Genomic DNA, 21224 nt, shown 5'->3' on the forward strand with positions numbered 1-21224 from the left:
ATAGGAGAATGAAGCCATATTCTATTAGGAGCTTTACCCCTTAATCTGAATTAATTTGCCCAGGTTTGTTACTAAACCACGTTCTTGGAATAGTACTTGGAATAACACCCCCAGGTCTGGTTTTGTGTGTCGTGTTTGGTCAGTATATTCTTGTACTCTAAATGATCCTCCTGGTGTAGCTTCCCTGTAATTGTGTGTAGCCTGGTGTTTGGAAAAAACGGGCATTATAGGCCTATATTCAAAATTGGAAAAAAAAGAAAAAACAGAAGAAAACTGTAATTGTGTGTTACTGTCACGCACCGCTTGATAACTTGAATAAACCCCATTTAATAATAAATATTGTAAAAACAATTTGCTCATTCGTTAGACGAATTTAAGCGACGCAGGTAAGTGTGCAAAGAAATAGACTTGTGTTTAGCTCATACAAATTGCCTCCTGCCACGCTCGCTCAGCTCAGCTGTGCTGTGTGTGTCTCTTTAAACGAGGACGGTGGGGGTGAGAATAGAGATCAATCGAGTTGTGACGCCGTAATCCACGGCTAGCTGGACTGTTTGTACAAATAAACGAAGAACCTGCATCCCGTGCGAAATGTCGCCTAAACGGATATCGCTAATTACATGCTACACTGCAATGGAGGATTATAAAGACATTGTGCATCGGCCTTGATATCGCGTTTTATATATATAAAAAATTGCAGGTCCGGGGTCTACGTCTTGCTGTGAGTGGACAGGTAGGTTGGTTGTTTAACGATATTTTAATCCTCTCAGGGACCTAGTATTAGAAATACAACAGTAGCCCAATCAATGGCAAAAACAACACATAGCCTCATACCACGTTTGTAGGCTATCTTAATAAAATGTTCTTAAACGCACGAATTGGACATCGTTGCGTCCATTGGTTTTCCGCTGGCAACAAACAATGATGGCGTTTCTTATCTTGGTGTTCCCTGTCGGAATATTATGCGTTTATAATTCCTAAACATATGTCTTCCTGTAAAACTGGACGGTCCTGTCCAGCTTTGAGGGTAACACCCGAGAATGCAGTGGTTATCATGTGCCTGCTGAATATAGGTTGCGCTCTATGCGCAGCCTCCGCGCTAGACTGTCACAGTGCGGATGCCTCTAGGACACGTGCATCACATTTTCAACTCATAAAGTCTAATCTGTTGACTCTGATCGATGTTAAACTGTCTTGTTACATTGCCTGTCATTTTTGTAAGTTTTTCAGTATTGCTACCTTCATCAGTTTCCCATCAGTCTCCCTTTCCTTGTGTAGGCTATCCCCAGAGAGAGAGACCCTTCCTTCCTAGTGCCTGACGTTGACATATAACCCGGCTGCTGAATTCTGTGATTAGTGGTGGCTTGCTTATAAATTATTTGTAAGGTACCAAGCTCTATGCAAAAGTAGATGGCACATTTAGACACAGGGTCCATAATTAAGACTTACTTGAGAAAGCAACCTGATTAAATATAAGGAGGAAATGTGTGACCTTTGGCCAATTAATTATATTTTGTAATCAGTGTCTTGAAAAACCAGAATACACTGATGTTTAAAATGTTACAAGGTTTTCAGAATGAACATTGCCCATGCTTTCGCTGTTCTCTCACACCATTCAAAGCTGAAGGCAGTTTGTGTCCTATTTTCTCAGGCGTGTTTTCCCTGTAGGCAATCCCAATGACACACCCAAGAAGTGTATTCAGTCACAGAGTTTATAAATGTCAGTACAATGATCCCTTTTGTCCATTCATGTCAACAGTAGGACAGTGTAGCTTTTCAGTACACTTCCCTCTTCAGTAGCCATCCTTCTCTAGTGTAGGTTAACAGTTAACTGTGTGTGTGTGTCACTTCCATTACTGTGTCACTTTCACAATCTGGCCTTTAGGGCTGCCAACACAGAAGGCGTCCTCAAGAGGCCCAGCCTTGCCATGCGGTCCACAGTCCGCTTTGCCCACAGAGGCTTCGGTTGTACAGGATTACTGCGTCATCAAGTCATCGTACTCCCCTTGCCTCCTTTTTAAGCACACACACCCAGGGGACACTATGTTGTATACACTATGGGATACTGCAATTCCTGGTTATATAGGTTGTGTGTAGTCAAAGAGTTGTAGGGTTGTATGTGAATCATATATCAAGATGTGGGTATTAGTCAATGTACTTACATAAGATAAGGACTCTTGCAGCCACCCCCCCCCCCCTTCCATCTTACACTCACCCACCCTCTCCCCCCTGTCTCCATGGGAGCTGAATAATTCAGCAGTAATGAGAGGAGCAGGATGCTGTGATTCAGAGTTCTGTGTTAGAGGGAGAGCAGCACTGCTCTGTTCGGTCTTACTCGGATTTACTGGGAAAAGACAAGGCCCCTGAGGAGCTAGCCTGCTAAGGTAAAGTGTCTCAATTCAGTATCTGTAGGGATAGGACTGGTAATATCAAATTCATGTTCTAATAGAAGATGAATTCCAAGCCATTAACATACATTTGAGGGCACCTCATAGCGCACCGCCTCTAGCTGTCATCATGCACATCACTTATCGCCTGTGCTTGCCAGTCACCAAAAGGCTTGTGTTTTTTACCTTCTGTTTTTCTTAATAGGCCCACATGGTTAGTTTTTGCTTTATGTGGAGGCATTGTTCAGGTCTGTGGTAGGCACAGTGGACAATTGGGAGTTTTTGAATAGCTAAAAGCTATAGCTATTATTCCTAGTAAAATAAAGGTTAAATTAAAAATGAAAATAATAAAATAAACACTTGTGAGCACTGGGCAGTTAGGAGTTTCCAGTCTGGCTGGGTTCCCATCTGCTGGTTGGCTGATCTGGGTCGTGGTGCAGAAATAGGACAGATGGAATCTGGGGTGGTAATCCCCTCTGCCCTGTACCAGTAGGTGAGACAGCCTGCCCAACTTAACCAACTTCCTCCACTGTGCTGCACCATGTCACAGCAGTGGTGTGATGAGCCTTGTGGTGTTGCAACGTGGGCTCACTACAGTATATCCTCACTGGTTCTTTCTCTAGTGAAAGGAGCAGCTTCCGCGATCGTCAGCGTCTCCTACAGGCCAAGGATGAAAGCATGAGAAGGGTGTGAGAGAGGGAGTATATTCCATTGTAGGCTGCTTGTTGTAGCAAAAATGGACAGAGACCGAAAAAAGAAACTGGCCAACACTTCAGATTGAAAGGGTGAATTCAGAGGAGCCCACCTTTGTGGTTATATGTTCCTAGTGATGACGATGCAGGCTGTTGGAGGGTAGCTGAATCACTGATAGGTTAATAAACACCTTAACCTTGTGTCTGTTTACCACTCTTGGCACCGCTTCCACACATTCTGATCGGTCTGTTGAGTTTTCTTTGGGTAGGCAGCGTACCTAATGGGCATAGTCCAGACTCCAATGTGAAGCTACATCAGCATCACTCTTCCTGGCTTGCTGAATTCCAAATCCCCTTGAAGGCATTGATTGATTTGGTGGAACTGACTGTTTAGGTTCCTCTGAATTTGTAGACCGTGTTACTGACTGAGTGATGGTCTGGCATAATCTAGCTAACCACACCTCAGTATAGGTCAGCATGATCACATTTGTAGCTTATATTGACCATGTGTGTGTATGTGTGTTCATGTCTTGAAGGCAGGTGAAACCATGCAGGCAGACGAAGGGACTGAGTGGCTCTTGGAGCTGCTGACTGACGTTCAGCTCCAGCAGTATTTCCTGCGTATCCGTGATGAACTCAACGTCACACGCCTCTCCCACTTTGACTACGTCAAGACTGAGGACCTGGAGAAGATTGGCATGGGACGTCCGGGTAAGAGAACTTCCCTACCCACAGACCCATACAGACATGCAGGCAAATGGCATCTTAGCTATTGTCATCTCTTAATCACCACCACCCACTTCAAACACATTGAAATGTCCTCAGAACAAATGGGACTTTCTGTCACCCACTGAAAATGACAGCTTTGCAAATTCATTGTTATGGGCATCTGTCATCTTCTATAGTCATTGAGTAATTTTCCAGGAAATGATTTTTCATTTATTTTTTATATTATTTATTCCTCTATGACGATCTTAGTTTGTTCAATACACAATGGACAATGATCAACTAATGAATTAGTGTGAACAATTCATGCAGGAATGCTGTTGTGTGACGTTATCAGATTTGTCACCTATTTGTTTTGTTTGGGTGAAGGCCAGAGGAGGCTGTGGGAAGCTGTGAAAAGGAGAAGAGCCCTGTGCAAACGCAAGTCTTGGATGAGCAAGGTACGCTGTGGTTTCTTAAGGCAGACCCCTCCCCTCCAACAGCCACTTATATAGTATATAGTATAGTATATATACTCTTTTGATCCCGTGAGGGAAATTTGGTCTCTGCTTTTATCCCAATCCGTGAATTAGTGATGTTTAGTGAAACACACACAGCACACAGTGTACACACAGTGAGGTGAAGCACACACTAATCCCGGTGCAGTGAGCTGCCTGCATCAGTGAGGGGTTAGGTGCCTTGCTCAAGGGCACTTCAGCCGTGCCACTTCAGCAACTGGTCGGGGTTCGAACCGGCAACCCTCCGGTTACAGGTCCGAAGTGCTAACCAGTAGGCCACGGCTGCCCCGTGGCTTATCTATAACTGCAACAACATTGTTGTATTAAAGATCCATCAATTGAGATGAGAATCAGTGCGATGGCAGCCTAGCTGCTGCTTGCCTCACCCTTACACCATATTGTCATTCCATCATAGCTCAGTAGGAAGGAGCATGATGCGAGAAATGGCAGGTGTAATGGATGCCATCTCCCAGGCAAATATATCTGCTGCACCAAGTCATTATGAAGCATAAATCAATCAATCAATCAATCAAACGGACAATTGTCTTGTCGCACTAGTAAGCCAAAGCTTCCATCGTGTATTTCATCACTGGGGTCGCTGTGTCCATGCCATGTTTGGGTCCAGGTGCCCACGGGGACGTTGGTTTGGGTACGGCCTGCGGTTATTTCCTGATCCCACCCCATCTCTCTCTCCCACTTGCTTTTTGTCATACTTCACTGTCCTATCCAAATAAAGCATAGACAATAAAAGAAATGGACAGAGCCACCCCGTAGACTTCGTTAGAGGCAAGTGAAGTCAATTTGAACCCTTTTATTTTTCCTGTTGGTCGACTTCGGTTCTACAAAGTAGAACACAGTAAGTCGTCTGGTAACCGTGCTAAGAAAATTGATAACGTGCCGTTATCGGAGTGTTCCGACTTCAAGTGGATTTGTTCTGATGTAGTGCCAACCCAACAAAACATCACTTAATTGTTTTTTTCCCTCGATGCTTTCCTAAATTAGCCTGACCAGCCAGACCCACATCAAGATGTAGGGTCTGGGAACTTACCATTGGCACTGCTCAATCCGAGGGGCGGGATAAACGGTTGTCTTTCAAATTTCCTCTTCACGCAATAGGATGGCGCTACAACTCACCAGTCCCATGCATTTTCCCACCAGCGGAGCTAGTTGGCTAGTTGATCAAACTTTTGCCAATTTAAAAAAAGCTTTTAACTCGAGTTGCGATTCAAAGACCGCTGTTCGCCAGCAGCAGCATCCATGTTCTTTGTTTTCAAGTAGCAGGGAATTCACGTGGAACCAATGCCGACTCTATACACAATGTGATTGGCCTGATTACAAATTACATTTGCTGCCGCTAGGGTGCGTCTAGATTTCTAGGCTATTCTTAAATATCTTACCCGCTAACTTCCTTTCAGACAGCCTTTGAGTTTCTTATCCAGAGAATACGGTTACTTCTCTCCTGTACGACGCAAAGTCCATTTATGTCCATTACATAATTTTAGCATTGTTTTCTGAAAAAAGTTTATTACTCAGCTGTAAAGTGAGTTATGAGGTTATGACACCAGTCACACAATGTTGTATTTCTCTGAAAATAGAAAAGGTTCATATAAAGGCTTAAAACGCTTCAGATGTAATATTATTTAATGTTAAAGTGACGCCAAAATGAATGGGGGTCAATGGAATGTTAACTCCAAGTGGTCGACTTCTAGCCTCAAAGCTGCCCATAGGGTATGCGCTCTCCAAACGTTTGCCTACCCCCTTGAAATAAAGGCAGAAAGCCTAAACATATACAAAAAATATGTATTCAATCACAGTGTGCTCCAGCCTGCTGTTGCTATAGAGCATAGCCAGCTGTAGGGGGGAACCAGGTGGAATTACTCTCAGCTGTAGTCTCTGTGCCTGGGCCAGCAGGTCTTCACAGGGAAGCGGCCGGAGTCAGAGTCCCAGGCATCAGCCACCACGGTCCTGAGGGGCCCCTCACCCACCCCAGGCCCTGGGGACCAACCAGCTGCCCTTACCTGCCTCATCAGCGAGCGGGACCTTACTCTGTTTGAGAAGCTGGGGGACGGCTCCTTCGGGGTGGTGAAGCGCGGAGAGTGGCAGGCCCCCTCTGGAAGAGTGGTGAGTAGACCAATGGACGGAGATCCACTCGGGGACCTTTGAAAGAACTGCTGTAAAAGAGAATGGATCATTAATTTTGCGTCCTCCTTTTAGACAAAGGTCATTGGCGATCAATACATGAATGGAGTATGGTCTCACTCAGGAGGATCTATTGATTGATGACTGGGTTGGGTGGCTGGACAGATGGGAGAGGAGGAATATTTAGAATGAATGAACGAACAAGGTTGTTAAAATAGAGAGATGAGTCAGTGGAAATAAAAACATGCCTGCCCACGGCCAAAGTGTGTAGAGAAATTGGCAGTGAATGTGTGGGATGTGTGTGATGTTAACATGAGACATGAGTCATTTGTGTTCTTTTGGGCTCTTACACCGGCGCACAGCTGAACGTGGCCGTCAAGTGCCTGAAGACAGACCTGCTGGAGCAGCCTGAGGGCCTGGATGACTTCATCAGGGAGGTGAATGCCATGCACTCCCTGGACCACCAGAACCTCATCAGGCTCTATGGCGTCGTGCTCACACACCCCATGAAGATGGTGAGAGTCATCACTGGCGCACCATCGCAGCCTGCCTAAAGCCCTTCTGCATGTCCTCATGTTTTTCTAGCCGTTGGTGTTAGACGTTAGTAGAATGATGCTTGTCTTTCACTCTCTTGGATCTCCTGTTAGTTCTACAGTTCTAGAAGTCCAACAGTGAATAACTAGGTTTGGATACCTTCAAGGAATAAATTTGTCATTTATTTTGATACGGTTACTGCTAGGGATGTGCCATATTTTAGCGTACAGTATGTTTGCACATTTTTGTATATGCAAAAACATGCAAATTGTTTTTACATATCTGTGTGTGCCTTCACAACTGGCTAAAATCGCTGAGTTGGGCTCCACCAGTGCTGTTCTGCTGACACCACTGACTCTTGCTCCTGTTTGACTGTGCATCAGGTGACTGAGTTGGCGCCACTGGGCTCGCTGCTGGACCGTCTGCGGAAGCGCCAGGGCCACATCCTCATCTCGGTGCTGTGCCGCTACACCGTGCAGATCGCATGCGGCATGGCCTATCTGGAGTCGCGGCGCTTCATCCACCGCGACCTCGCCGCCCGCAACATCCTGCTGGCCTCCAACGAGCAGGTCAAGATCGGAGACTTTGGCCTGATGCGGGCGCTGCCAAAGAACGACGACCACTATGTCATGCAGGAGCACCACAAAGTGCCCTTCGCCTGGTGAGCAGGGATGGACGCAGGCAGGGGAGATGTACACCACATACAAACACGCACAGACACTGTCTCTCACTGTGTTTTCTCCCAAAGTTTATTTTCTCTGCATGTCCTCTCTGGCTCTTTCTTTCTTTCTTTCTTTCTTTCTTTCTCTCTCTCTCTCTCTCTCTCTCTCTCTCTCTCTCTCTCTCTCTCTCAGCCTCTGTCTAACGGTGTGATGCACTTTTCTCTGTGATGTGCAGGTGTGCCCCAGAGAGCCTCAAGACGAGGACTTTCTCCCACGCCAGTGACACATGGATGTTCGGTGTGACTCTGTGGGAGATGTTCACTCATGGACAGGAGCCATGGCTGGGCCTCAATGGTAGCCAGGTAAAGACACACACACACACACACAAACACACACACACACACACACAGACACACACACTCTTCCTCTTTTACCTCCATACAGTTCAATACAGTATTTCTGTACATATTTCTGTAGCATAGACCTCTGATTGACAGTGAGCTATATGCCATGTGGATTTGCTATTACTCTCCAGATTCTCCATAAGATTGATAAGGAAGGGGAGCGCCTGGTGAAGCCAGAAGACTGTCCCCAGGATATTTACAACGTCATGTTGCAGAGCTGGTCTCCCAAACCTGAAGACAGACCTACATTTGTGGCTCTTAGGGACTTCCTGGTAGAGGTATGTCCGGATTGTCATGATGATTCATGGTCTTAAAAGACTACGAACGGCTCTCTGTATGCTCGTTTGTTTCCGATGGAGCCCGGTGTGTTTGAACCTGACGCTATTGTTAATAAACAGTAGTTAGTGTCTACACAGACCCAGTTCGGTGTTGCACTAGGAATCAGCATGTTACAAAAAAGAAGGATTTAGGCATTTGTTAACATTTTTATTATTGGGTAAACAAGATATTCAGTGATGAAGATATATAACAGAAGATGCCGATACAACACAGTTTACGCTCCACCGGAAATAAATGAGCGTACAGGAAGAGCCTTTTGTGCACGTAGTCTTTTCTAATAGACCGCTGAAGTTTGCCTACAAAAAAGCTCCCATCTTTGCCCATATAAAGAGATCTGGTATCTTGCAATTTTTCCAATGGGAAAATAACATGAGGATTTGGAATAATCTCACCTGTTGCACTGCGGGGACGAAGAAGTCTGAAATGCAGACGTTTTGCCATACACACTTTTGTCATCTGCCTTCGAGTGAATTCTGTGATCTCCGGTATGTTAAGACGGCAAACTTTGATTTTTGCTACTCCAGACCTAACTTGCAGTGCAACCTGCAATATATTGCTTCGATTAGCGCCCGGATCTCCTTATATGGGCAAAGATGCCAGTTTTGGGTACTTTTTGTAGGTGAACTTCAGAGGTCTATACTTGAGCTCATTAACCTTTGGGTTTTTAGAAGCGTAATGTCCGAGTTAGCCACTTAATGGCTTGATTTGAGGGCTGTTCTTTGATATCATGATTACACAGAAATAATGTGTCCTGGGGGGCACTGTAGCTCAACTGGCTACAGCGCCCGTACCACATTTGGGTCCAAATGCCCACAGTGACTGGGATAAAGTCTGATCCCGGTCATTTCCCGATCCCATCTCTCTCTCTCTCTTCACTGTCCTGTCACAAAAAGCCCAAAAAATATACTAAAAGAAGAGAAGGAAAAGAAATAATGTGTCCTCAGTCATCAGCTGTTAGGCCCCTGGATAAAAATGTCCATGCCCACTACCTGTTTCTGTGTTTATTCATTTTTCAAGATTCAAGAAATCTTTAAAATATTCCTGTTGAATATCTTAGTTATTTCTATCCCATTTCAATAATCCCAAATCATCAGGGTGAGGGTAATTTATATAACGTCATGTCCTACTATAGTTAATGTTTAATCGGTCTGTGTGACTCACGCCTCTACCACTGTTTCCTCCTCTCCACAGACAATGCCCACCGACATGAGGGCCCTCCAAGATTTTGATGAGCCTGACAAACTTCAGATCCACCTGGACGATGTCATCACCATCATCGAGGGCAGGTACACCTGCCATTGTGTTGACCACATTCTAGTTTCCCTGCGCTTTGGTGCCGTAGTGGCACTCATCATGTGCTGTTAACCACAGGGCTGAGAACTACTGGTGGCGCGGTCAGAATCGGCAGACACTGAAGGTGGGACAGTTCCCCCGGCAAGTAGTGACATCGGTGGCCGGGCTGTCGGCTCAGGACATCAGCAGGCCGCTCAAGAACAGCTTCATCCACACAGGCCACGGCGACACTGACCCACACCGCAGCTGGGGCGCCCCAGACAAGATAGACGAGTAAGACCACCAGTCACATACTCTGAACAGACCTCTTCTTTGTACTAATTGATAAGTTATTTTATTGATTGTGTCTACAAGATATGGCTAAACTCAACTTCAGTAGTAACAGTGGTTAAAAACTTGCCAAAGATTGTGTATTGAGTTTCCCTGTGTTTTTACTGATCTGGGATTCTGTGTGTGTGTGTATGATTTAAAAAAAAAGAAATGGCTCAGTTGTGATTAACAAACTCACCAAAATGTGTTCCTGGACTCACCACTAGAGTGCAGCAAAAGACTGTGTGAAAGTCTTGAAAGTGATTTATGAACCAGAAATGGTGAACAAAGCATGTGTGTATATAAACCTATAAGATTTATGTTTTTGTCCTGGAAAAATATATATTTTAAACAACATGCATTGATTTTGTTTGTACTTATTCTTGTTTGTGTTTAGAGTGTTGTTTGTCTTCTTGGTGTCTCCGTAATTAATCTTTGTATTTATGCATGACTGTGTGTGTGTGTGTGTGTGTGCACGCACGCGCCTATGTGGGGACTTTATAAGTTTATACCTCGGTAACCCGATGGATCCTCCGGATGTTCTTGGAATGGACCCAAATGCTGACCGGCCCACTAAACTCCCAAATCGAGCCAAAAGTATGTGGGCTTTTTTATTGTCCTTCCAATATATGATTTAACTCAGGTCATTTTCATCAACTCTCTCTTCTCTCTCTCTCTCTCTCTCTCTCTCTCTCTCTCGCACACTATATTCCCTATCGGCTTAAGTCCTTTACAGATCAAAGGCTTGTACTGCTTTCCAATTTTCACCACCATTTACTTTCTCTCTCTCCCTCTTTAAATCTTTTCTTCCCCTCTTTTCTTCCCCAGTTTCTCCTCTGCACTCTATGACCTCTATTAGAGCTGCCACCTCCACGGCCTCCTCAGCCAGCTGTTCTGCTCAAGAGTGAGTGGGCTCACCTGCCTCATCACCATGGCCTCTCACCTCGGCTTCATCACTGCACAGGGCACACTCTTTCTGTTGCTGCATGTACCAGCATCATAGCAGCCCTGGGCCTTGGTGCACTTTTTGGTCTTAAGATGCTTTGTGAATACTGGCCCTGTGTTGTCGGTATGTCTTATTAAAAGCTTTAAGGTGGATGGAGGGTGGAAATGAGTTGATGTTGTTTTGTGATGTGTGCTTGTTTGAAGAAGAGGCATTCTATGACTCGGTGATGGACGACGGCGATGACCTGATGGTGACGAGCGTGAGGAAGCTGTCTCTGTCCAAGCCGTCGACGTACCTGGGCCTGCGCCTGCGTCCATGGGAGAGCCAGCAGACGGACCGCCTCTGTGAGGTCTCGCTCATCGACTTCGGCGACGATAGCTTTAGCTCGGCCTCGCCGTCGCCTGTGGCGGAGGCCCCGGTCAAGGCGCCGCCACCGCTGCCGGCCAGTGCGCCCGTGGGCTCAATCCTGGACACACCGGCGCTGCCGCACAGCCCAGCGGCGCTCTCGCTGCCCAACCCGCTGCACCCCACGCCTGTGCTGGACTGGGACCGGCCACTGCCCCCGCTGCCCGCCTACGACGAGGTGGCGCAGGAGTATGAGGAACCGCCGGGGAGGGTGGAGGAGGACGCCGAGGTGAGCTCCATCAGCCAGCGCGCCGAGGAGGCTAGCCAGCTGCCCACTCCAGCCAATGGCTCCACCAACGGAGGATTGTCTGGCGCTGAGAAGGCGGGCGTGGAGGATAACCTCTTCCTGACTGCCCCCCAGCCTGCGGAGGAGGCGCGTTCCCCAGCCCAGGCGGCGCAGACGGCCCAGCTCTTCCAGGAGCTGCAGCGGGAGGTGATGGTCAAGCTGCGCGCTCCCCCTGCGGTCGGCCGCTCGCTGCCCTCCTCGCCCATCCCCATGGCCTTCACGCCGGCTGGCCACCGTCAGATCATCCTTCCCTCCTCCTACGAGGACAAGCCCCTGGTGCCGCCACGCGTCCCCATCCCACCAATGCGGCCGTCCAGGCGCGCCGGGGTGCCCGCATACCGCTCCTCCAACTCGCTGGGGGACGAGATCGACGCCAATGACGCCGACGGTGACGCCAGCGTAGAGCGCCCGCCACGCATCCCGCCGCGGGACCACGCGTTGTCTCAGCCCAGCTCGCGGGCGCCCAGCCCGATGGGCTCGCTGCGCGTGGGCTCCCCCCAGCAGAGGGCCGGCCTGTGCTGCGTGGGCTCCCTGGGCGCCTTCCTCTCGCCCTCGCCCTGCCTGCCCCCCTCCCCCATCACGCCACAGCCCAAGCAGCCAGTGCTCACGCCGGCCACCCACAGCTTCGCCCGTGACCCCCAATACACGGCCCCCGAAGTGGGCCAGGCGCAGGCCAAGAGCCCCTGCATCCTGCCGGTGGTGTGTGACGGCACCAAGGCCAGCAGCACGCACTATTACCTGCTGCCTGAGAGGCCGGCCTACCTTGACAAGTACGAGCGCTTCTTAAAAGACTCAGAAAGCGGCGAGGACAGGAAGACCACCAACATGGCCACCGTCAGGCCCATGGTGCAGCAGCAGGCCGCTACCAGGCCCATCTACAGCTCCAGTAGCAGCATCAGCAGCAGTGGCATTGGTGGGATGGGGAACCCCCACAATCTGGCCTGGACCACCAACCAAGTTGTCAGCAGTCGAACGGAACCCACTGCACCTACCTTCAACTCTGTCAAATATGTAAGCAAATTGCCTTCTTTATCTACCCACCTTCAAATTGTCTTCTTTATCTACCCACAGACAAAACAAAGCTTTTAATGCAAGTTTAACATTTCTCTTAAGCCAAAAACATTTCTCCAGGAACTCTACTGGCTATGGCTATGTAGGCCAATGTCCTCACAAGAAACATGGCATTTATGTTTGCTACTAAACTGATGCGTTTATGCCATTAGCTACCATCATGATACTTGTTTGTTTATGTGCGTGTTGATAAAAGGCCTGGCTGGTAAAAGATTGGCGGGATTGCGTCCTCAGGTCCAGGAGGCGGTGCACGGCGTAACTGTGGAGGAGTGTCAGGTGGCCCTGCAGAGGCACAGCTGGAATGTTCCAGAGGCCATCCGCTACCTGAAGGTACCGGAGCTCACTCACTCCCGTCCCCCCTGTGATTACAGATGCCTGTATTTAAAGGGCTATAGAGCCTCTTTATTACAGAGGATGGCGTGAGAGTGTGTGTGTGTGTGTGTGTGAGCTGGGCCAATGGGACCAGAATGGGGACTCCTCCAACTCCTCTCCTCTCCTGTTGCAGGTGGAGCAGTTGTTCCGGCTGGGTCTGAAGGCCCGCTCCGAGTGCCAGGAGGCGCTGCAAAGGAGCAACTGGAACCTGGAGCAGGCTAGCACCCAGATGCTCGACTCCTACGGCCCCACCAGGCAGAGGTAGTCCAGCTCAGAGTCAGGGTGTCCTTTAAGTCAATGTGTGTTTGTGTCAGAGAGTCCATATCACCTCTGTCCCTCTGTGTTGTGCAGGTAATGATGACTGGGGTTCAAAAGAGGAGGGAGCAAAGTTCTCCCATCTGAATCACTGGAGCAAGACTTAACTTTCTCTCCCTGCAAGATTTTGTTTTCTCAGAGCTGTTTATCAAGCAGGACGAGTTACAGCAATTTTTTTTTTTTTTGGGGGGGGTTGCTAAGCACAGCTCAGCAATTGCGAATTGCTTCTGCATATCTGCAGATTATGCATCTTGTAATGCTTTTTCCATGTTACTTTTTCAAAACTCAAGGATTCTTGAATTTAAGCTGGAATATTAATCAGCATATCCACAATCATTCAGTGCAATGCAGAAACTAAATAGGATGTTCTTAACAGCTCACTGTAGGCTTATGCTCAGGCAATGCAGACATGCCTATAGATGTATGGCAGATCTTAGTAATTGCAAAACTACAAATCATGCCCAGAGAGGCTAAAGGCACACTCTCAAAGCTTAAGAATGCTATATAATCTTTTGTCCATTTTGCTATTTTTTTGTCAGTGTTGGTGATACCAAATATTGTTTATTTTGTACAGTAGTTGTTATTTGAATCATGTAAAATATTATTTTTATTGGTGTTTTAAATGTGGTCTTTATATGTTATTTAAGGAGCTTTCAGGGTAACGTTAGCATAGCAGTAGGCACTATAAGAAAAGCTGCTTTACTGTGACACTTGTATTCACATCAGGGCTTTCCCATTTGTTTTGTTATCTGGTTCTCCCTCAGGCTAATAGTCATAGTTTTACCATTATGTATGAACACTGTATTGAGAGATGAAAAGTATATTAATGTGTTTAATATTAGTTAAAGGAATCCTCATTAACAAAAGATGCCTCTGGTATTGTTCAGTATTTTTATTTTGTGTTCTTTTTGGATGCCTGGCCTCTGTTTTTTAAGTGTCATTTGGAATAGTATTTATTAATAGCGTTACAAAATGAAATACCATTAATGTGATTCATTTCTCAGAATAAGCTAATGCCGAGTTTACTGCTATAATGTAGTTTGCTGTATGTTCTGCTGCAAAGTGTTTCAGCTTTGCACGGGGTACCTTTTATCATCTTCCTCGTTCTGTGAACTGCTGCATTTCCTAAGTTGTGCTTACGGGGGGCCTGCTGCGTGAGAGATGTCTGTAAGATGTGACATGTTTGACCCGTCTCCTCACTCAGTCCTCACTGGCTGCTCAGAAGGTCAAGTGTGTGCCAACGACTGTAACTGTTTCAACATAATCATTATGACTTCTTTTTGTTTTTTTTTTTGAAACACCAAGAGAAAGAATGCCATTCCGTTAGCTAGATGAGCCCTGGGAGGTAGCAGGGACATCAGTGTAAGTGTGCAATAATGTGTCAGTTCTGCCATGGGGAAACCCAATCACTTGAATATGTTTTAGGAGGTGTAAACTATAACTGTTAATTATCATCGTTGTCATTCTCATCATCTGCCAGATGTCCTCTCTAATGCTGACGTGAACTGAGAGTTCATATACTTAAAATGCTACACTAAAGTTGCAAGGCTGCACATATGAAAAGTACAATTTCTGTATATTTTCTATTAAATATTTTCGTTTTAGAAAACAAAACTGTGCATGTGTTATTGACAATGCAGGCCTAATGGCTTTGGGAAGACAGTTGTTTCCTCTGTGGGGCTGCTTTTGTGTCTACAAACACCTTAGCTTTTCCTTGAAATGAATGATCACGGATGAAGCTCTGGAAAATGTATGTTCTGATCATCACAACTGCATCCCATGCAGCTTTGGATGTGGCAGTGCAAAACAGCCTGACCAATTACTTATAGGGCAAAGGAATGACCATGCATGGTCACACAGGTGTTCCCTGTGGAGTCAAAATCTCCTTAAATGACGTTAGCCTAAATTGCAATCCAGTCCCAAAACAGACCCCTGTGGCACACCATATTTAACAGAAGAATAAGAAGACACATAGTTGTTCACAGAGACACAGAACCTTCTATTTGACAAATAGGATGCAAACCATTGCAATGCAGTACCAGATAATCCCACCCAATGCCTCAGCCTGTATAACAGTAGTATGCAGTGATCAATTGTGTCAAAGGCCGCACTAAGGTCCAGAAGTATCAGGACAGAGCCCAAGTCATCATCGTCTATTCTTAAAAGTCATTGGTAACTTTCAGTAGTGTTGTTTCAGTGCTATGATGTTTTTGGAATCCAGACCATTGTGATCAAGAGCAGAAAGACGTTGATTTGACACTATTTTTTCAAGAATGTTAGATATAAAAGGTAATTTGGATATAGGTATGTTGTTTTGAGGAAGAGCCCAGACTTTTTAGCAGAGTTCACACAGGCAGTTTTAAAATAATCAGGGACACTACCATTACACAAGGAACTGTTAAAGATGGAGAGCAGGCAGGGCCTAACAGATTCCATTACCTCTAATAGAAACTTAGTTGGCACAATATCAAGAGGGCTGGAAGAAACTTTGATTTGAGACACCGTTTCTAAAAGTTCAGATAAAGTGATTGTTCAAAATATCTTGTTGAAAATGGGGGACCTCTAAGTAACTTGGATCAGGAGTAATAGAGGCTCTAATAGCCTCCACCTTCTCAGTAAAAAAAGACAAGAATTTTTCACAGCATCACACACACACACAGCATCACTTAACTGGGGCACAAGGTTCCCCATACAGTAGATCGAGCCACTGATGCAGCTAGGCCTCTTGGTAGCACTAATCCAGTAGTGGGAGCAGCGCTTGATTTATTTTCATGTCAGCTGTATGCTCTTGACTGTATACTCGGAGGAACTGATTGATTTGAGACTCGGACTACCATCAACACAACAGGGTGAGGGCGATACAGATATAGAGCAGATTAAAATCCCTGTCACATAGTTGGCACTCAGATTTGCCTTGATTTTGTGTGTTGTAAATGTCCTCCACTACCATTTACAATTACATTTATTAATTTAGCAGACACTTTCATCCAAAGCAACTTGCATACAAGCTACATTCCAAAGGTAACAAGAATACTACTACAGTAAATACTACTACCATTAGGTATATAAAGCCATTACTGTAATCAAACCTGCCCAGTTTGGGTGGAAAACCATTTGCCTTACTTTGTGCTAACCAGTAATGATCAGGCCAGCCATGGTTTGAGAAATAAATAATCGGTAAAAGCCCAATGGTGGCCATATAATCTTTGGCTTTTTATGTTTTTCATTTTTTTCCTGGGGCCATACCACCACTAGGTGTCAGCGTAATCATGATGTTAAATTGATTTCCCTTTGATTGATGGGTTCTCCCTGTGTCTTCTCTCCCCTCAGTCATCAACTCCAGGCCTCAGTGGGAGCATTATTGTGATAAAAGTTGCTGTGCACAGAAATTAACTGATGACTCGGACCTTTCTCATCGCTTCCTATTTATACCCCCTTATTGATATGTACAGTAATACAAATGGCTTTGGGTGACCTTGGATGCGTTAGCACTCTCAATACACTTGGCTGGTGTCATACATCTGTCTTTGTTTGTGTGTTGGCTGGTAGCTGCTATATAGATGCATGCATGGATGTCTGAGGAAAGCTGTATATATATTTATATACGTATATCCTGTATATTTTATATATATAATAAAATATAATTTTATATAATATTTATATATATATATTATATAATAAAATATAGTTTGGTTTAGTTGCTTTAATTGTTTACCTAAAACAAGAACTGATTTCATTGTTTTGGTAGGCATATCCCCTCCAATCAGACCTAGTCTCAGCTGAGGACTTCACCAAACAGAAAAATTAAAGGTGTGAAATTAAATCATCTCTAGCTTGGGTGAACCCAGACAAACCTGTTAGCCCATTGGCGCCCATTTCCGAACTTGCCATTTCACTACTTTCACAGGCATAACCAGCACTGAAATTAAATTGAAATGTGTTCATTAAAGTATTACCAAATCGTTTCGGAAGTGAAAAAAATATATATATTTCTTGTAAATTAAGGTTTTGAATGCAGTTGTTAACTCAATTCCAAAGAATATCTATCTATCTATCTATCTATCTATCTATCTATCTTTCTTTCATTCTTTCCAGACCAACCTGCAGAGCAAATTCAAATTTCCTATTAGGTTTGTCTGGATTGGATTCACCCAATTATAGCGCCCCTTGTGGTCAACGGTGACTAAATTTATTTTGCGTCCTCAGGATGTGGTCCCGAGTCTACGTACCAAGTTTGGTGTCGATACGAGAAAGTGTGGCTACTTATAGCGCCCCTTGTGGTCAACGGTGACTACATTGTTTGTGCGTCCTCAGGATGTGGTCCCGAGTCTATGTACAAAATTTGGTGTCGATACGAGAAAGTGTTGTTAATTATAGCGCCCCTTGTGGTCAATGGTGACTAAATTTATTGTGCGTCCTTAGGATGTGGTCCCGAGTCCATGAACCAAGTTTGCTTCTGACATCTGAAAGCCTTGCCAAGATATTAGCTCATTTCCTGTAACTTTAGTGCCCCCCTAGTGGTCGAAAGTCGAAAGGTTTTTCCGTGTCCTCAGGATGGTGTCCCAAGTCCATGTACCAAATTTGGTGTCGATACAAGAAAGTGTTGAGAATTATAGTGCCCCTTGTGGTCATCGGTCACTTAATTTATTGTGCGTCCTCAGGATGTGGTCTCAAGTCCATGTACTAAGACTGGTTTCGATACATGAAAGGGTTGCTGAGATATGAGCTCATTTCCTGTTACTCTGATGAAAATGATGAATTTTGACCTGTTGGTGGCGCTAGAGGCTTAGACCCAAAGGTGTGGAAATTGGTGTGCGTGATCATCGCCATGCCCTGACGCCTCCTACCAAATTTGGTTCGGATTTGTGAAAGGGTTGCTGACATGCCACCAGGAACAACTTCCTGTTTCTCTAGCGCCACCCTAGTGGTCAGAAATCTGACCAGTAACTTTTGTCTAAAGATCATATGTGCCAATTCTTGACAAGATTGGTTAAAGTGTCTGGTCTCTGAAGTTTTTCTTGATTTCAAAAATTTGAACTGTTGGTGGCGCTAGAGGGTAAGACTTAGTGGCATGTACATTGGTGTGCGTGGTCAGGGCCATGCCCTGATGGCATGTGCCAAGTTTGGAATTTATAAGTCAAGGCACTGAAGAGATATGAGCTGACTTCCTGTGTGGCGGCTTCGTCGCCATATTTGATTGGCTCTCACCTGCCGACACTTTTGAAATTGAAAAATCTGATTGTGAAATTTTTGTGAGGCTTGATCTGAAGATCATGTGTGTCAAGTTTCGTGAGAAACGGACAAAATTTGAGACCCGTGAAACTTTTGGAAAGTTTGCACCTTAGCCTGTTGGTGGCGTTACAGGAAGCATGATAAAGTCTTGGAAATTGGTGGGTGGGGCCGTACCTTTTGCCTTAAATAACACTTCAAGTTTCAGCTTCATAGGTCCAAGTATTGCAGAGCTACTTGCATTAATGTTGTTAAAAAATTGATGAGTTTTGACCTGTTGGTGGCGCTAGAGTTTTGGGGTCTGGGGTTTGTACATTGGTGAAAGTGATCAGTGCTATGAGTAGAATAAGTGTGCCAAATTTCACAACTTTTCACTAGACGGTTCTATGGGCTGCCATAGACTTCAATGGCAGAGGAAAGATGTTAAATAATAAATATAACCGCAAGCGGTGATCTAACGGGGTCCGAGCAAAATGAACATGAGGTAGCATAGCTTTTTAGTTTACATATGTTTTGATTGTTTGGGCCCAATTGTTCAAAATAACGTGATTGGATTCCGGTTATCGGATTTCAGTTACCGGATTTCGGCTATCAGATTTCAAATCTTGAAATTGGGTTGTTCAAAGGGAAACAAGGATCCTGAAATTAGATTAGATCACATAATCTATTCTTGGTTTTGATCTGGATAAAACCTTTGTGTTGTTCAAAACTTTTGAGTTGGATTGGAATAAATTTGATCCATAAAATTAGGATTACCCTGTGCTGTAACATTATAGTGCGCTAACCTCCACAACCCAACAGTATTCTAACAGTATTCTATTCTAGTATGCTAACCTCCACAACCCAACTGAAGGAACTGTAGGGGGCGATGTGGGTTGAGGTAGAGTGAGTGTGTGGCGAGCAGGCAGAGCCTCGGTCAGAAGGCTCAATGGTATGGAGTGATGACACGGAGATGGCAGGTTTCGGTGCAACACAAGTGAACTTTATTTGAGTTTCGATTCATCTGTTCTTTTGTTCTTTACTTGTATGTGTGCTGCATCAAAGAGGAAACAGAAAATGGAGTAATCAGTGAAATGGGGTAAATCAGTACAGATCCCAACTCACAACAATAAACTGAAATCATATGGCTATATAAGGTACAACTAAACAATACTTGACATTCCAAGTCAACCAACATCATCTAATCATCTCTCACATGCATCTCTCACATGGGATATATTTATATATATATATATAAACTTCTTTCACCAACGTCTTTTCACCAACAGTATTCTAACAATACTCTATTGTAGTATGCTAACCACCACAACTCAACAGTATTCTAACAGTACTCTATTCTAGTGTGCTAATCTCTACAACCCAATAGTATTCTAACAATACTTGATTCTACAGGACTAATTATTTGTCGAAGGCAGTGTTTCCCAGAGAATTGAATTGTATTTGTGGTGGTAGGTGAATGGGGGGCGGGGGGTTCTGTGTTGGAGTCAATAAGATAAACAGCCTATAATTATACAGTTATACTTGCCTTGCACTACAAGTCCATATTGACAAGTAGCTGTAATGTTATAGTGTGCTAACCTCCACAACCCAACAGCATTCTATTCTAGTATGCTAACCTCCACAACCCAACAGCATTCGAACACTAATGCTTCAAGTGTGATTTGCTAAGCTACGCTGCTCGGACCCCTAATTACCTGCTGCAGTCAGTTCAATATTCAGAAACAGTCAGGTTAGTTGAATCAACCTTATCAGTGATTGACCTCTGGCTGCATGGGTCCTGATAGGATTTGATTCACCCTGCTCATAATTGATTAATTGAAATCATTAAGGAAACTCATTATATGTTGTTGTGCTTAAAAATGAAAGGAGAAGGTTAGATAAAGATGTTAAGCCAATAGCTTACTGTGCACCCTTACAATGTCTTACAAATCTCTGTACAAAATCTCTACAAAATCTAACAATATCTGTCACGTGTTCTTACTACTGACCGAGCCTCGCCATTTCGCATGATGGAGAGAGAACAAAATCACAGTTGGAACAAAGCACCAGAGTGTTCCTGCTTGTTTTCCTGTTCTCAGCCTCTTCAGCTGGCCAATCAAACCCCAGCCTGATCCAAATGCCACATAGGCGAGAAGGATCTTAATTAGTGAGTGCAGTTGGCAGCCTGCCTGTGTGTCTGTGTGTGTGTGTGTATGTGTGTGTCCGTCCCTGTCTGTGTGTGTTTGGTGGTATTCCTAGGCTCTCGTATCCTTGTTAATCACTCAATGGCATTTGGGGGTCACCACCCTTCAGCACCTCTGTAGGGTGGGTGGTTGAGAGTGTTGAGGGTGTGTGTGTGTGTGTGTGTGTGTGTGTGTGTGTGTGTGTGTGTGTGTGTGTGTCTGTGGTGTGTGTGTGTGTGTTGTTTGTCCATACAGCCCCTGCGGCTCACTGGCTCTTATGAATTGCTCAGGGGCATCTGAGGGTCAACACTTAGTGTTCCTGGTCATCGACAATACTGCTGTGCTAGACTGACAAAACTGAAAGGCTGGGACAGCCTCGGGTCAGAGGAACAACAGGCACGAACCTTCATAAAAATACCTACATATTCAGTGCTGCATTTGACAAATACTTGAGGTATG

At 45.1% G+C, this 21224-nt stretch overlaps 1 protein-coding gene across 6 annotated transcripts; it reads left to right on the forward strand.

Annotated features, from left to right (window-relative positions):
• Positions 1–487: 487 nt before the first annotated feature.
• tnk2a (tyrosine kinase, non-receptor, 2a) lies at positions 488–14988 on the forward strand. 6 transcript variants are annotated; one of them, XM_048266562.1, is made up of 16 exons: positions 488–730; positions 3613–3787; positions 4172–4242; positions 6190–6420; positions 6801–6953; positions 7356–7633; positions 7870–7996; positions 8170–8316; positions 9569–9663; positions 9749–9943; positions 10485–10576; positions 10839–10883; positions 11129–12627; positions 12922–13017; positions 13193–13320; positions 13411–14988. In XM_048266562.1, exons 2-16 carry the CDS (start codon positions 3625–3627, stop codon positions 13412–13414), a joined length of 3324 nt encoding a protein of 1107 aa, XP_048122519.1. In that variant the 5' UTR covers positions 488–730; positions 3613–3624; the 3' UTR covers positions 13415–14988. The 6 variants fall into 6 exon arrangements, with proteins under 6 accessions (XP_048122519.1, XP_048122523.1, XP_048122520.1 ...); XM_048266566.1 differs by having other exon boundaries at positions 6211–6420; XM_048266563.1 differs by having other exon boundaries at positions 488–718.
• Positions 14989–21224: the final 6236 nt, after the last annotated feature.

This window comes from Alosa alosa, chromosome 16, assembly GCF_017589495.1.
Source record: "Alosa alosa isolate M-15738 ecotype Scorff River chromosome 16, AALO_Geno_1.1, whole genome shotgun sequence".
Classification (NCBI taxonomy): Eukaryota; Metazoa; Chordata; class Actinopteri; order Clupeiformes; family Clupeidae; genus Alosa; species Alosa alosa.

Bases quoted from the DNA above. Each gene is read 5' to 3' on its own strand.
- tnk2a (XM_048266562.1), top strand. From the start codon at position 3,625: ATGCAGGCAGACGAAGGGACTGAGTGGCTCTTGGAGCTGCTGACTGAC. The intron at 6,954-7,355 runs GTGAGAGTCATC...ACTGTGCATCAG, and splicing joins TCACACACCCCATGAAGATG to GTGACTGAGTTGGCGCCACT. The intron at 13,018-13,192 runs GTACCGGAGCTC...CTCCTGTTGCAG, and splicing joins AGGCCATCCGCTACCTGAAG to GTGGAGCAGTTGTTCCGGCT.